This window comes from Aspergillus sclerotioniger (assembly GCF_003184525.1).
Source record: "Aspergillus sclerotioniger CBS 115572 chromosome Unknown BO94scaffold_24, whole genome shotgun sequence".
Lineage (NCBI taxonomy): Eukaryota > Fungi > Ascomycota > Eurotiomycetes > Eurotiales > Aspergillaceae > Aspergillus > Aspergillus sclerotioniger.
This window is the reverse complement of record NW_020291014.1, coordinates 284,010-297,525: the sequence shown is the minus strand read 5'-3', so window position 1 is coordinate 297,525 and position 13,516 is coordinate 284,010. Positions and strand designations below refer to the sequence as shown.

General features: G+C 54.4%; 7 protein-coding genes across 7 annotated transcripts; all 7 read left to right on the top strand.

The window, feature by feature from the left end:
* The first annotated feature begins 18 nt into the window (after window positions 1-18).
* Window positions 19-1,470, top strand: BO94DRAFT_522187 (WD40 repeat domain-containing protein). Its single transcript, XM_025610172.1, has 2 exons — window positions 19-413; window positions 466-1,470. The coding sequence occupies exons 1-2, from the start codon at window positions 55-57 to the stop codon at window positions 1,355-1,357; spliced, it is 1,251 nt and encodes a 416-aa protein (XP_025464796.1). The 5' UTR covers window positions 19-54; the 3' UTR covers window positions 1,358-1,470.
* A 689-nt stretch (window positions 1,471-2,159) lies between these two features.
* On the top strand, window positions 2,160-3,627 carry BO94DRAFT_537671 (maleylacetate reductase). The gene is made up of 3 exons (XM_025612322.1): window positions 2,160-2,468; window positions 2,513-2,894; window positions 2,994-3,627. Exons 1-3 carry the CDS (start codon window positions 2,370-2,372, stop codon window positions 3,539-3,541), a joined length of 1,029 nt encoding a protein of 342 aa, XP_025464795.1. The 5' UTR covers window positions 2,160-2,369; the 3' UTR covers window positions 3,542-3,627.
* A 26-nt stretch (window positions 3,628-3,653) lies between these two features.
* Window positions 3,654-5,658, top strand: BO94DRAFT_178583 (2-(3-amino-3-carboxypropyl)histidine synthase subunit 1/2). Its single transcript, XM_025605966.1, has one exon. It carries the CDS (start codon window positions 3,878-3,880, stop codon window positions 5,573-5,575), a length of 1,698 nt encoding a protein of 565 aa, XP_025464794.1. The 5' UTR covers window positions 3,654-3,877; the 3' UTR covers window positions 5,576-5,658.
* Window positions 5,659-6,161: 503 nt separating this feature from the next.
* On the top strand, window positions 6,162-9,101 carry BO94DRAFT_178616 (uncharacterized protein). The gene has a single exon (XM_025605967.1). It carries the CDS (start codon window positions 6,319-6,321, stop codon window positions 8,884-8,886), a length of 2,568 nt encoding a protein of 855 aa, XP_025464793.1. The 5' UTR covers window positions 6,162-6,318; the 3' UTR covers window positions 8,887-9,101.
* A 191-nt stretch (window positions 9,102-9,292) lies between these two features.
* Window positions 9,293-10,370, top strand: BO94DRAFT_567917 (NudC domain-containing protein). The gene is made up of 3 exons (XM_025614657.1): window positions 9,293-9,552; window positions 9,628-9,949; window positions 10,043-10,370. Exons 1-3 carry the CDS (start codon window positions 9,316-9,318, stop codon window positions 10,072-10,074), a joined length of 591 nt encoding a protein of 196 aa, XP_025464792.1. The 5' UTR covers window positions 9,293-9,315; the 3' UTR covers window positions 10,075-10,370.
* A 330-nt stretch (window positions 10,371-10,700) lies between these two features.
* BO94DRAFT_537668 (uncharacterized protein) lies at window positions 10,701-12,066 on the top strand. The gene is made up of 2 exons (XM_025612321.1): window positions 10,701-10,983; window positions 11,038-12,066. Exons 1-2 carry the CDS (start codon window positions 10,801-10,803, stop codon window positions 11,830-11,832), a joined length of 978 nt encoding a protein of 325 aa, XP_025464791.1. The 5' UTR covers window positions 10,701-10,800; the 3' UTR covers window positions 11,833-12,066.
* Window positions 12,067-12,119: 53 nt separating this feature from the next.
* Window positions 12,120-13,462, top strand: BO94DRAFT_522172 (Zn(II)2Cys6 transcription factor domain-containing protein; the record flags this gene model as incomplete). The annotated part of the gene is made up of 3 exons (XM_025610171.1): window positions 12,120-12,270; window positions 12,313-12,612; window positions 12,656-13,462. Exons 1-3 carry the CDS (start codon window positions 12,160-12,162, stop codon window positions 13,460-13,462), a joined length of 1,218 nt encoding a protein of 405 aa, XP_025464790.1. The 5' UTR covers window positions 12,120-12,159.
* Between the last annotated feature and the right edge of the window lie 54 nt (window positions 13,463-13,516).

The following is a 13,516-nucleotide window of genomic DNA, read 5'->3' as shown; positions in this document are numbered from 1 at the left end:
CTAGCCAGAAAACTGCCGCATTAATTCTCTTCGTGCAATTGCCCATTCCTCGCCATGTTTGACACAGTCTGTACCCTTCCGCTATCCGCGGACCTCTTCTCACAGGCCCTTCACCCCAAGGAGTCTGTCGTGTCTGTGGGACTCGCCACCGGCCATGTTCAAACGTTCCGACTCCCCACCGACGAAGCGGCCAGCGATGACGATGAGACGTCGGCTTCGTCATCACGCAATGGCAGAAGACACATTGATACGATGTGGAGGACGAGACGGCACAAGGGCAGCTGTCGGTGCTTGACGTTTGGAATTGACGGCGAGACGCTCTACTCTGCCGGCACGGACGGGCTGGTCAAGGCCGCAAAGGCGGAGACGGGTGTCGTCGAAAATAAGATTGCCATTCCCACGGCGAAGGATGGGTATGCTAATTCCTGGAGCGGTTTGGAGGAAGTCAATTGCTCATTTTGCTAGATCTGTCGACGCCCCCACTATCATTCACGCTCTTTCTCCTCAGACCCTCCTTCTTGCCACCGACTCCAGCGCTCTACACCTCTACGATCTCCGCACACCCTTCTCCAAAGTTTCCGCGAAACCTCAACAATCACACCACCCCCACGACGACTACGTCTCATCGCTTACCCCTCTACCGGCTTCCGAAACTAGCACTTCGGGATTCAGCAAGCAATGGGTGACGACGGGCGGAACCACCCTCGCCGTTACGGATCTTCGACGGGGAGTGCTTGTCCGCAGTGAGGACCAGGAAGAGGAGCTGATCAGCTCGGTGTACATTGGTGGACTGGCAACTACTGGCACGAGTCGGGGAGAGAAGGTGCTCGTGGGTGGCTCTGGTGGTGTTCTCACCCTCTGGGAGAAGGGCGCGTGGGATGACCAGGACGAGCGGATTTACGTGCAGCCTGGATCTGGGGGTGGAGAGTCTCTGGAGACCATGGCCGTTGTTCCGGACGAGCTGGGCAAGGGCAAGGTGGTCGCTGTGGGTCTGGGCAATGGCGGTGTCAAGTTTGTCCGGATAGGCGCCAACAAGGTCTGCTCGGAGGTCATGCACGATGAGACCGAGGGCGTAGTTGGCTTGGGTTTCGATGTCGAGGGCCGCATGGTCACTGGTGGTGGCCAAGTGGTGAAGGTCTGGCACGAAGCGGTCATCGGGGCCGATAAGTACGGGGCGATGCCGGGGGAGAAGCGCATGTATGGCGACAGTGACGACAGTGACGATGATGACAGCGATGACGATTCCGATGATAGCGATGCTGGCGGCCAACAGGAGCGCGCGCAGAACAAACGCAAGAAGACGAAAGCCAAGGGCAATGGAGGCCAACACGTCATGGCATTCCATGATTTGGATTAAGTGGATTTATTGATACCCTAAAAGGGAGATTATGCATAGCATTGGTGTCGGAAAACAAAAGGGAGTGTCATAACCCAATATGGATAATATTATTCTAGATAATTGAGCTATACCTAATAATTGGCATGCTTATGTTCTAGACTGGATGGCATTTCCTATGTTGAGAGTCGTATCGGAGGGATCTTGGTTAACTCCAAGCAGCATCTATAATCTCAGCCAGACTCGATATTGTTGCCCAGTCGTACCAGCCCCGATCACCGAAACTGTGATTCCTTCCAGAGTCCACTTCGAGGCTAGCCCTAGCTGTCAGGAGATTAGCTGCTATCCCAGATTTCCAACAACCAAGGTTAGAACGATTAGAAACGCGACTCATCCTCCCACCCAACGGACACATATATCACCTCCACCATCCCTATCTTAACTACACAGCCCTTGGACAATGGCAGGATCCGTTTTCATCACCGGAGCCAAAGCTTCTCGCCATCCCAGCCATCCAGTACCTCCTCACCAAATACCCCGAGCAAACCATCGTCCTAACCGTGCGCAATACATCCAATTCCGACCTTGACACCAAACGCACCCTTCAAAAATACGGTGCTGGGGGTTGAGTAGCTCTCTTTCTTAGTGGGGTGAAACAACGCTTGATCCTCTATCAATTGTAAATGATAGTGAATTGTAAATGATAGTGAGCAATGAGCATAGTCGGGAACTCCCCCGCCAACTGCCGAGGCTCTCCACTTGGTGACCCACGGCAAAGGCCTTTGCCCCAATGACTTCATGACATCTCCGGATGGATGGTGGGGTGTGGGGGATTATTCATGATGATCAAGCTTCGTCGGCTGTTCGGGATTTCCCCTGTCTGCGTTCCTGAATCGATCTAGGCAAAGATATATACCGATCTGATTCCTTATAGTTATTCTTCCCATCATCAATCCCATCAATCCCATCAATCCCATCAATCCCATCAATCCCATCAATCCCATCCTCTCCCCTCAACCTCACCACCACCACCATGAACTCCTTCGAATACAACCCCAACCCAGGCAGGGTCATCTTCGGCAGCGGCACCCTCACCAAACTCCCCTCCGAGCTGACTCGCCTCAACCTAACCGTCCCCTGGTCCTCTGCACCCCGCAACAAACCCACCAAGCCGAGAGCGTCCAAGCCATCCTCAACGGCCAAGTAGCCGGCATCTTCAGCGAAGCCACCATGCACACGCCCACACACATCACCGACAAAGCACTCGCCTACGCCACCACCCAAGCCGCCGACAGCGTCATCTCCATCGGCGGAGGAAGCACCATCGGCTTAGGAAAAGCCATTAGCATCCGCATTGGTCTCCCGCACATCTGCATCCCGACTACCTACGCGGGGAGTGAAATGACCCCCATCCTCGGAGAAACAGCCGATGGTCTGAAGAAGACTCGCTCGGATCCGAAGATTCTTCCCGGAACGGTCATCTATGATGTCGATTTGACTATGACTTTGCCGGTGGAGATGAGTGCGACGAGTGGGGTTAATGCTATTGCGCATGCGGGTTAGTATATATACCACTCCCTCACTTGCCTTGCTATAGATGCTTGTGTTTTATGGTTAGAGCAAAGCTAATTAATGCTTGGTTGGCAATGATGTATAGTCGAAGCCCTCTACGCCCGCAACAGCAACCCCATCATAACCCTCCTCGCCATCGAAGGCACACGCTCGCTCGCCACCTCTCTCCCCGAAATCATCAACAACCCCAGTTCGCAATCCGCCCGGTCCTCAGCCCAATACGGCGCCTGGCTCTGCGGAACCTGTCTCGGAAGCGTGGGCATGTCCATCCATCACAAACTCTGCCATACGCTAGGCGGAAGCTTTAACCTACCTCACGCGGAGACTCACACCGCCGTGCTACCACACGCTATTTCCTACAATGCGCCGAGGATCCCCGAAGCGATGGAGAAGTTGGCGCAGGCCCTGCCGGAGAGTAATGGGGATGCAGTCCATGGATTGAATGTGCTGTTGTCGAAGTTGAAGGTGAAAAGGGGACTGAAGGGCTTTGGCATGAAGGAGGAGGATATTGATAAGGCGGCGGATATTGCGGTCGCGAATCCGTATTGGAATCCGAGGGAGATTGAACGCGAGCCGATTCGGGAGTTGATTAGGCGGGTTTGGGCCGGGGAGGAGGCTAGGGCGGATTTGTAGGGTTCTGTTTTTGTTTTCTCTTTGGGGGATGTAAATAGTGGGTGTGTATGTGTAGAATGTGGATTAGAACCTGGATATCAATACAATAGACTCGAGTGTCATTGTTCTCATAGATAGTATGGCACCATATCCATACTCACACTCCTCGTAATCGATGCGGGCGATTGGCCCACGGAATGGCGGGGGTTTAAACAAAGTGGGGGAAAATCCAACTGAGCGATTTTCGTCCCGAAATTTGCAATCCTCCCACTTTTCCCACCCCTCATACCCTCTACAGTCTATACAGTCACATCCACATCCACATTACATCCACCTACACTACTCTACACACCCATCATGGGCGCCGAAATGGAGGCCGCGCCCGTCCTCTCCACTCCGGACGACCGCATCCTCGAATCCACCGATCCCGTCGCCGCCCAGGAACCGAACCGTGCTCTCTCCGACGAAGAAATCGCCATTACCTATGACATCGAGCGCACGCTGAAGGAGATCCGCCAGGCGCGGTATAAGCGCATTGCGCTGCAGTTTCCTGATGATATGCTTCCCGATGCGCCTCGGGTGTTTCAGCTTCTTAGTCGGGGGTTGGATAAGCGGGATGTTGATGGTGGTGCTGCTCGTGGCGGGGTTAATGGGAGTGCGGAGATTGGGGATAAGGATGGGGATGGGTTGGTTGATTCGGTGTCGAAGTTGAAGGTGGATGAGATGGATCCGGCTCCCAGATTGTATATTCTGGCTGATACTTCTTACGGGACTTGTTGTGTGGATGAGGTGGCGGCGGAGCATGTGGATGCTGATGTGGTCGTGCATTACGGACGGTCGTGTTTGTCGCCGACGGCTCGTCTGCCCGTCATCTATGTCTTTACGCACAAGCCTTTGGCTCTGGATAAGGTCGTTCGCGCCTTCAAGGAGACTTATCCGGATCCCGCTAGTAAGGTCATCTTGGCCGCGGATGTGACCTACTGTGATCATGTCCCGGCCGTGTATGCGCGTTTGGTGGAGGAGGGTTATACAAACTTGTTTGCGACGGATGTGCTTCACAACCCCTCGTCGGCTATTCCCAATCGGACGGTTCCTGATTCCGTGCAAGAGACCCCCGAGTCGCTGTCTGAGTGGCAGCTTTTTCACATTTCCGATCCGCCCACTGCCCTGCTGCTCACCCTTGCATCTCGCGTGGCGGCTATCTACATCTATCCCACGGATGCGACGGGCGACAATGTCAAGCCCCTGGCGGCGTCGACTACCGCTGCCTTGCGCCGTCGCTATGCGATCTTGACGTCCTTGAATACTGCCCCGATCTTTGGAATCTTGGTCAACACGCTGAGTGTGAAGAACTACCTCCACATTGTGGATCATGTTCGGGAGCGGATTGCGGCAGCCGGGAAGAAGAGCTATCTGTTTGTGGTGGGCAAGTTGAACGCGGCCAAGGTCGCCAACTTCAGCGAGATCGGCGGCTGGGTGGTGATTGGTTGCTGGGAAAGCTCCCTGGTCGACAGCAGGGATTTCTGGAAGCCGGTTATCACACCATCTGAGTTGGAACTTACCCTGAAAGGGGACACGGAGCGGGTCTGGACCGGAGCCTGGCAGAGCGACTTCCAGAGCGTCCTGGATCGGTCCGCCGAGACAAAGGAGGATGCAACAAATGAGGTGACAGGGGAGGATGACGATGATATGTCGGAACCCGAGTCTGCGCCGCCAGAGTTCGACCTGCGCACTGGCCGGTATGTTTCGCATTCCCGACCCATGCGGAACGCTGCACCCCGCGTTTCTGCCTCAGGAGAAGATGCCGCCTCATCTGCTGGTGGGCCGTCTGCAGCGCGGGCCCTCGCCAGGCGAGCCAAAGGCGATGTGGCGATGATCGGTGGGGCGATCTCGCCGGGGGCGGAATTCCTGCGGTCGCAGCGGACATGGAAGGGGTTGGGAAGTGATTTTGATATCCAGTACGAGGAGGACGCGACGGACAGCACGCTGGTGGTGGAAGGGCGCAAGGGCATTGCAAGGGGATACACAGTGGGAGAGGCAATAGACCGACACTAGTTAGGCATCTCCCTGGCGCAGGAAAAGGGAGAAGGGAGAAGGGAGAGGGGGAAGGGGAGGGATGTTGGATTGTTGGGCGACGGTTGAAGAGGCAAGCAAAGCCGGGTGACCCGAACTAGTCGGGCGGACTAGTGGTTTCGTGCCCTACTGAGTATGTACTGACTGATGATGCCACGGCCCAAAGCGTTGGAGGAATGGGGAAAAGGGTTCAATATTCTCAATAATCATCCCTCCGGGCGATCAATAGTGAATCCAGACAGCCAGGTAACACGCTGCTTGGGCCGACAGCCCAACGGCAATCCTAATGAACGCGCGCAGAATCAGGATCTCCTGGTCATCCGTAAGAACGCTGGTGAGGGCCAAGGCGACCTATCACATGATTGCCGGCCGCCCGTTGGATTTTTGTGCCAATCCCCAATTCTGAGCTGAGTTGTCAAGCCACCCCCCATCGATCCATCCCATCCCATCCCTCCTCTTCCCCCCCGGTGTTTGTCGGCTGTCTCCTCTCTCTCTCGTTTGCTCCCTTGGATGGCCTCGGATGATGTCCAACCTTTGGGTGTAAATCGCCCTCCTTGCGCGTGCTCTCCTGCCCTTTCCCCTTATGATGTGCGGCCTCTCCCGCATTCTCCGCTGTGCTCGCGATCCCGCGTCACTCTGACCTCCAACTGCTGCCACTGCCTCGCTGGAGGTGAACAAAAGGTCGCTGAAGAAGCAAAGGGTCCGGCAATCCGATCTCGTCCGCCATGTCAGCCATACCATATCCCCCGGTAGCCCCCGCCCTGGAGCGATCGGAGCCTGTGTTGAGCCTGCTCGGCAAGGCCAGCGGAGACCAGCAAGACCTGGTGGAATCCGCCCTGGAACAGTCGGTGCTTCCAGCTCAACATGCTCTCTCGACCTTCGAACTCGTCGTCACTACCAATGCCCCCATCCTCGAATCCCTCCTTCTACAGACTCCTACCGATTCTATCCTCAAGCTATATCACACCTCCCGCTACCTCCGCTCGTTTCTCCGCTCCTACCCGACGGCTTGGAAGTACCTGTCGTTCCGGCTGTTGTATCCCTCGGGCACACCCCCGCCCCTCCGCGTCGTCCTCACCGGATCCTCCGAGATCCTTTCCCCACGCCAGTCGCGCCCGTATGCTCTCGACCAGCTGTTGATGAACGTGGTGGTTCCGTTCAGTCCGTGTTTGCGCAGTCTGGAGTTGGATAACACGGCTGTCTCGGGGCAGATCCTCATTTCAACGGTGCTACATTCTCGGCGCGAGACCCTGGAGCACCTCTCGGTTCGAGGCTGCAAGAATGTATCGTTAAAGTATCATATCATCCCGTACCTGACCATGTTTGGCCTTCAGTACGATGTCAATATGGAACAGAATATTGGGAGCTCACCCGCTACAAAGCATCTCGCGCTGAAAAGCCTATATACGTATCGATGTCGACATCATCGACGTCGACCATACCTGACCTCGTCCCTGTCGCGAAAAGACTCCGACTCGGAACCGACTCATGAGCTGGTGAACCTCTGCCATAAGCTGGGCATCTGGACGGATACCGCGTGGTGCTCGACCCCGGCAGGGAGATGTTTCCGGAGACGGGGCTACGTGTCGATGCGGGTTCCGCAGGGGTCGGCCGAGGTATGGGTTGTCTTTGATCGGCTGTGGAGGTCGAAGAATTGGATCGGTCCAGTCGACCCGGCCAGCCGCCCGGTCCAGCGGGATGCGAAGCTGTGGGAACACAGCGAGACCGGCTACTACGGCGAGGCTCTGGGAACGGGAGAAGGACGAGACCCTGGTGAGGGCAAGATGGTCCCGGCCCATCTACGTCGGAGTCATGCCCAATTCATCGAGAAAGTCCGTTGTGATAATTGCTGCGAGGTGATCCCGGAGAGGTGCGAGCAATGCAGCATACTGATGCACTGTGTCGGATGTCGAAAGACTCTGTGTGCTAGCTGCGCTTATGAACGGCCATATCTGCACTGCCAGTCCCGGTCGGGCTCATCTCCGGACAGTTCCTTCTGGTGGGCCCCAGGAGCTACCATGTCGCCGTGTTCGATGCAAGATCCGGTCGAGCATAGTGAGACTACTGTGACGAATAGTGTCGCACCATCCTATCCTGCTCTCACGTTCCATTGGTGCTGTACAGAGCCCATCTTCTCGGGCGGTGGTGGCATCAGTATCGGCACACCGAACCGCGATGTGGACCAAGTACGAGCGGTGCCTCTGCCCCGTGGACAGGGCTGGGAGGACCTGGAGTACTCGGCGCAGGAATGGAGCAAGACGTTCCCCAAGGATGCCTATGGAGACCCGCGGAAACCCGACTACACGCTGGAAACCGGCCATATTGCCATGATGCGGTGGCTGCTTGGTCCGCCCGACCGACAGCCTGCCGCATGTCCACGCAATCTGTGCCAGGACTGCTACGACACGCCCCAGTGGAAGGTGCACTGCAAGAGCTGCTCGAAGCCGTTGTGCATTGAGCATGATCTACGGGGCCTCCGCTTGAGAATCTGCGGGTATAAGGATCTGACGGTGGAGAAGAATGCTATTCAGAATTCCTCCGAGACTAGCTCTCGTGGGGCCGGGTCGCGGATGCCATATAATCATTCTGTGCCTGAGTTCGAGCTGCCATATCGGACGCAGCGGATTCTCGATTCGACCACGAGCAGCTTCACCGAAGACAACCATGACGGATTCGGCGAGGCGAGTAGCACGTTACATGAGCACCGACCCACTCCGTTGATCCATCGCCGTTCCCGCAGTCTGTCGATCTCCAACTCAAACCGCTCTCGGTCCTCGTCCTCCCCTTCGTCCGTCTACTGTGACTCGCCGTCGGCGCAGCCGAAATGGCAAGGGTGCCAATCATTCTTTTGTCCGCAGTATCGGGCGGCGGGCGACCAGCGCCAGCGTTGTCCGAGCGTGCTGCGCGAATGTACCGGCTGCCATGTGTACGTGTGCGAGGACTGCACGTCGGCCCACCCGCCGTGCAACTGCTCGTACTGTGAAGTCAACTACGGGTGCCCGGAGTGCCTGAAGGTTCGGGAGCAGGACGGGACATGCCGCCGGCCGGCAGAAGAAAAGGCACGTCAGGAGCGCAAGTTCAAGGAGGACCTGCGTCTGCTGGAGGGGATTGTCGAGAAGAAGCTCGCGAACGAGATGGCCGAATTTGCGGGACAGTTCTTCGACGCTGTTGAGGGGGTGCGGGGAGAACGCGGAGAGGTTGAACATATTGAAGAAGCATCGACATATCCGGAAGACGGAATGGATGAGGCGGACCTGCTGGCGGAGGAAACATTAACGGACAGTACTGAATGATGGGCGGATATCTACGGGCGTCGGAAAAGGAAGGGTGGGATTTCGGAGTTTATTTATTCTATCGGAGGCATGCAGATATTAGCAGATATTACGATCACGATGCGCCGGGCGCTGGATCTGTCTACTGGATGGACAGTACTGTGATAATTCCTGCGTTGCAGGTATAAGATAAGATGAATTCAATATATGCAAATACCCAGTATGTAATAGTAGATAAACCATGGAGTATAGGCAGTGGTAAGTTCGCTCCACTCCGCAGCCCCGCAACGCCGAAGCTTCCAGCCAGACCACGAATTTGTCCTCACCCCACCATCCTCTCTCCCTCACCCCAACTCCAATCCTCTACCATCCAAACCAGTACGCACCCCTCCCCCTCTTCACCTCACAATCACTAACCAATCCATAGTGAACAGAGGCCCCCCCAGCAAAATGACCGAACAAGAACCCACCCCCGCCGACCTAGCCCTCCGCGACGAAGAAGAAAAAGCCCGCAAGGCCCAAGAAGCCGCCGAACAAGCCGAGCTGCCTTACAAATGGACGCAGACCATCCGCGACGTGGACGTGACTATCCCTGTCCCTGGTGCACTCCGTGGTCGGGACTTGGACGTTGTTCTTACGAAAACGAAGATCCGGGTTGCGGTTAAGGGTCAGGATGCTGTTATTGATGTATACCCATCCCCCCTTCTTTCTACTATCCTACACTATCAGGGAAGGCCATGCTAATAAAATATGAAATGAAAGGGCACATTCCCCCACCCCGTCATCCCCGACGAATGTTCCTGGACATTGGAATCGACGTCCTCCCCTCCGGGCAAAGAAATCGTGATTCATCTGGATAAAGTGAATAAGGTGGAATGGTGGCCGCATGTTGTTGTGGGGGCACCGAAAATCGACGTTAGTAAGATTACGCCCGAGTCGTCGTCGTTGAGTGATTTGGATGGGGAGACGAGGGCGATGGTCGAGAAGATGATGTATGATCAGAGGCAGAAGGAGATGGGGGGGTTGACGAGTGATGAGCAGAAGAAGAGGGATATCTTGAAGAGATTTCAGGAGGAACATCCTGGTTAGTATTTCTCTTTTTTTTTGGTTTGGTTTTGGGGGGAGGGGGAGGGGAGGGGGAGGGGGAGGGGGGACGGCTGTGCTAATGAGTTTGCAGAGATGGATTTCTCAAATGCGAAGATCGGTTGAACTGGTTGGTGGGTGATGGTGGTAGGTAGGTGGGGTATGAATTATGAAGCTGTTTGTATGCTAGGCATTGTTGCTACGAAGTGTGTGGGTTCAGTTGTTAATGGTAAGATGGTTAGTGTAAATTTTTTTCAGACCTTTTGTTTCGTGTAAAAGGGCACTGTTTCTTCTGGCCACATATCATGTTCCCGAGTGGCACCCGTACGTAGGCTTACTAGGACATAACACCGTGAGCTAGTCAAGAATCAAGAAGATGGGCCTGCACTGTGTGCAGCATAGGATGATAAGGATTTGGGGGGGTTGTCCTTATATAAGACGGAGGGTCGAAATCTTCTTATTTCACTGAATGAATGCTTGATGCTCAACATGACACCAACCGGGGCAATTATCAATGACTGTATACTCCTTAGAGGGAGTATCTGGAGGAATCTAGAATGACTTAGTATGCATGTCTCAGCTGAAATAGATGATTGAGTCATACCTAAGGCTTTCGCTTCTGCCTAATCCAGCCATTATATGCTTACAGTCCTATCCCCAGCGAAGACCCTGGGCTAGGGCTATAAACGTAAGCCATAAGCATTAGCTTGGCATTAGCTTAGTATCTTTGGCCCTGATGTCTCATCCTGAATGCGTGATTTTTGTGATAGGTCGATGACTTGACCAGATTAGAGATATAATGCCAGCTGTCTGCCATTCATTAACGGAAAGCGACTAACTGCACCCTTCACAATGGCTGAACCACCCCTACATTTCTTCTCAATCCTTTACCGCGAACTCTCCTACGCATTCATCCATTCCACAGGACATGATCCATTGATTGCACGAGCCAATCGATTCATCCAAACCCCTGCTCCAAACCGTAATGCTCACCGATTAATACCGATCGGGCTAGGGATTCTTGCCAAAGTCCTAGTAAGCAACCAACAAAGTCTCCCATCTCCCTCCCGCAGAGGTTAATGGATTCAGATCCGATACATCATCAGCCATGTCGTACTATCTATCTTGATCCTCGAGACAGCAGAGCAACAGACCAACACTTCCAAGCCCGGAGACAACAAGTCATCTCCCTCCAGTCGCCAACTACTCCGAACCACCGCCGTCTTCTACCACAAAGGGGGTCTCCGTCTTCTGCTAAATGGCATCGGGTCCGCCTGCACCTACTGGTTGATGCACACCTCAGTGACAAAGATATCAACTACTCTACTTCCCCATCCGATCGCACATATCCTCACATCAGTCCTACTCGCCGAGTCCCATTTCTTCTGGACCGCGCGGACCATCCTCCCGCCAGACCAGCTACGCCTTGTCCCCAACCCGCACGATTACCAACGATGGAAAGCCCTAATCCCGGCTACTTTGGTATATGCTACGAGTGAGATTGTGATGATGTTGGTGTCGGGTCTGTTTGATGTTCCATTGCCGGTCACGACGACGGGGTTATCGTGGTTTGTTGGATCTGATGTCTTGAGATACGGGCTTGTGCTCGCGGTGCAAATGTTTCTTATATTTCCGGCTTATATTCTGTTGATTATGGTTCAGGGTAGTTTGCTGCCGCCGACCTGTGAGACGTTGGTTTTTGCGCAGTTGCAGCGGGGGAGACGGGTGGGGGAGATCTTTTCGGGAGAGGGAGGAGTAGGGGATGTGGTAAAGATGCTTGGGGTGAAGCAGTTGCTTTGGTGTTTGGAATTGCATGGGAAGATGGGTTTGTGTTTGGTTGGAGTTGCGGCGGTGGTGCATTCGGTGGTGTATTCTTTGGTGTAGAACTATGCCACTCTGTGAGTCGATGTAGTGATGCTTTGGACATGGGTGCATGGCTCATCCTGACTTGGCTGGATTGACTAATTGGTTAGATTCTGCTGATATCAATCACTGTGTATATTGATAGAACTGAGGAAGAGGATTGAGTGTAGATGATGCGGGTCAGAATACGAGCTGCCGTATGCGGACTAGTCTAGCCAGATGACTGACAGCCTGACAGCCTGACAGGTACAACATCTCTTTATCTCTATCCCATATTCATGCTATTGCTGTTACATCACTGTGGGTCACGCAGATGGTGGCACCGTATCCATGGTGTAGCATCCCACCATGCAGAGCGTCCTCCAGCTGAATCTTCCCACTGATCGCACCTTTCATCCCCGCCGACCGCACCGCAAGTCCCGTGCCGGCTGTGTCAAGTGCAAGGAGCGACGGGTCAAGGTATTCCCCTGGTCCCTCTGCCCCGCACCTCTAACCAGATAGTGCGACGAATCGAAACCCCACTGTCTGCGATGCCAGAAGCTCGGCTTCGACTGCAGCTACGATGCCGACTCTAAGAGCAGCGCTATCGCTGTCTTCCTTGCGAGTCCACCGAATTCGAAAGCGTACTGCATGTCGCTCGATGCAGTGACCAGGAAAATCAACCAGACCCTGCGTTTAGATCAAAGCCCCTTGCCTGTCGTGGAGGCATTACATCACTTCCATGATCTGTCAAACCCGGCCTTCGGGCCGAAGCGCATGCAAGCTACCATGCAGGCGAAAATCATCCAGCTCGGGTTTGATGTCAGTTGATCCACATAGTAGGGGACTCCAGCTGACCAGCTAGTCTCCCTTTCTCATGCACAGCATCATCGCCGCAGCCACCTCCCATATTCGCCATCTGGCTAATGATAACCGCGGATATGCCCTATCGGAAACATACCACTGGCAGCAGGCCATCACCCAATACTCCAAGGAGATCACTACCATCGGCCCGAATAACACAGACAGTCTCATTTCCGCCTGTTTGCTACTGACTGTTCGCTCGTTCGCTCTCGACGAGTACAGCCCGCTCAGCTCGTTTGTCTTCTCGGATGACCCGGTATCCCTAAACTGGCTCAGTCTGCAAGCCGGGCTACGCTATCTTATCGGGGCCACGGCAAAATGGGTAGACGGCAGCATGTGGTGGGAAATGTTCATGAGATCTCACGATCAGTTTTTGAATATTTTTGATGATGACCGCCCCGGACGGGTGGCCATGGACCCGGAGCTGGCTGATCTCTGCGGCATCGATGATACAACGACTGCAGAGACCAACCCGTATCACGCACCGGTACGGATGCTAACGGGGCTGCTGTCATTGGAACGGGGAGTTAAGCACTTTGCAGCATACACCGGGTTTATGGGCAGATTGTTACCGGATTTCCTTGAGAAGCTGATGCAAAAGGATCCACCGGCACTGGTGCTTCTGAGCTGGTGGCTGGGACTGATGTACGGGACGGGGATGTGGTGGGTGCAGACGCGAGCCAAGTCGGAGATTACGGCGATTTGCTGGTATCTGGGGAGTGAGGAGGGATTGATCAAGTTTTTGAAGTTTCCTTCGGAGTGTGTGGAGGACATCACGTTCATTCAGGAATTTCCTACGAATATGTAGTGTTTGAATGAATCAATCTCAGACAGAAAGACACTATCTTATCGATAGTAGCTG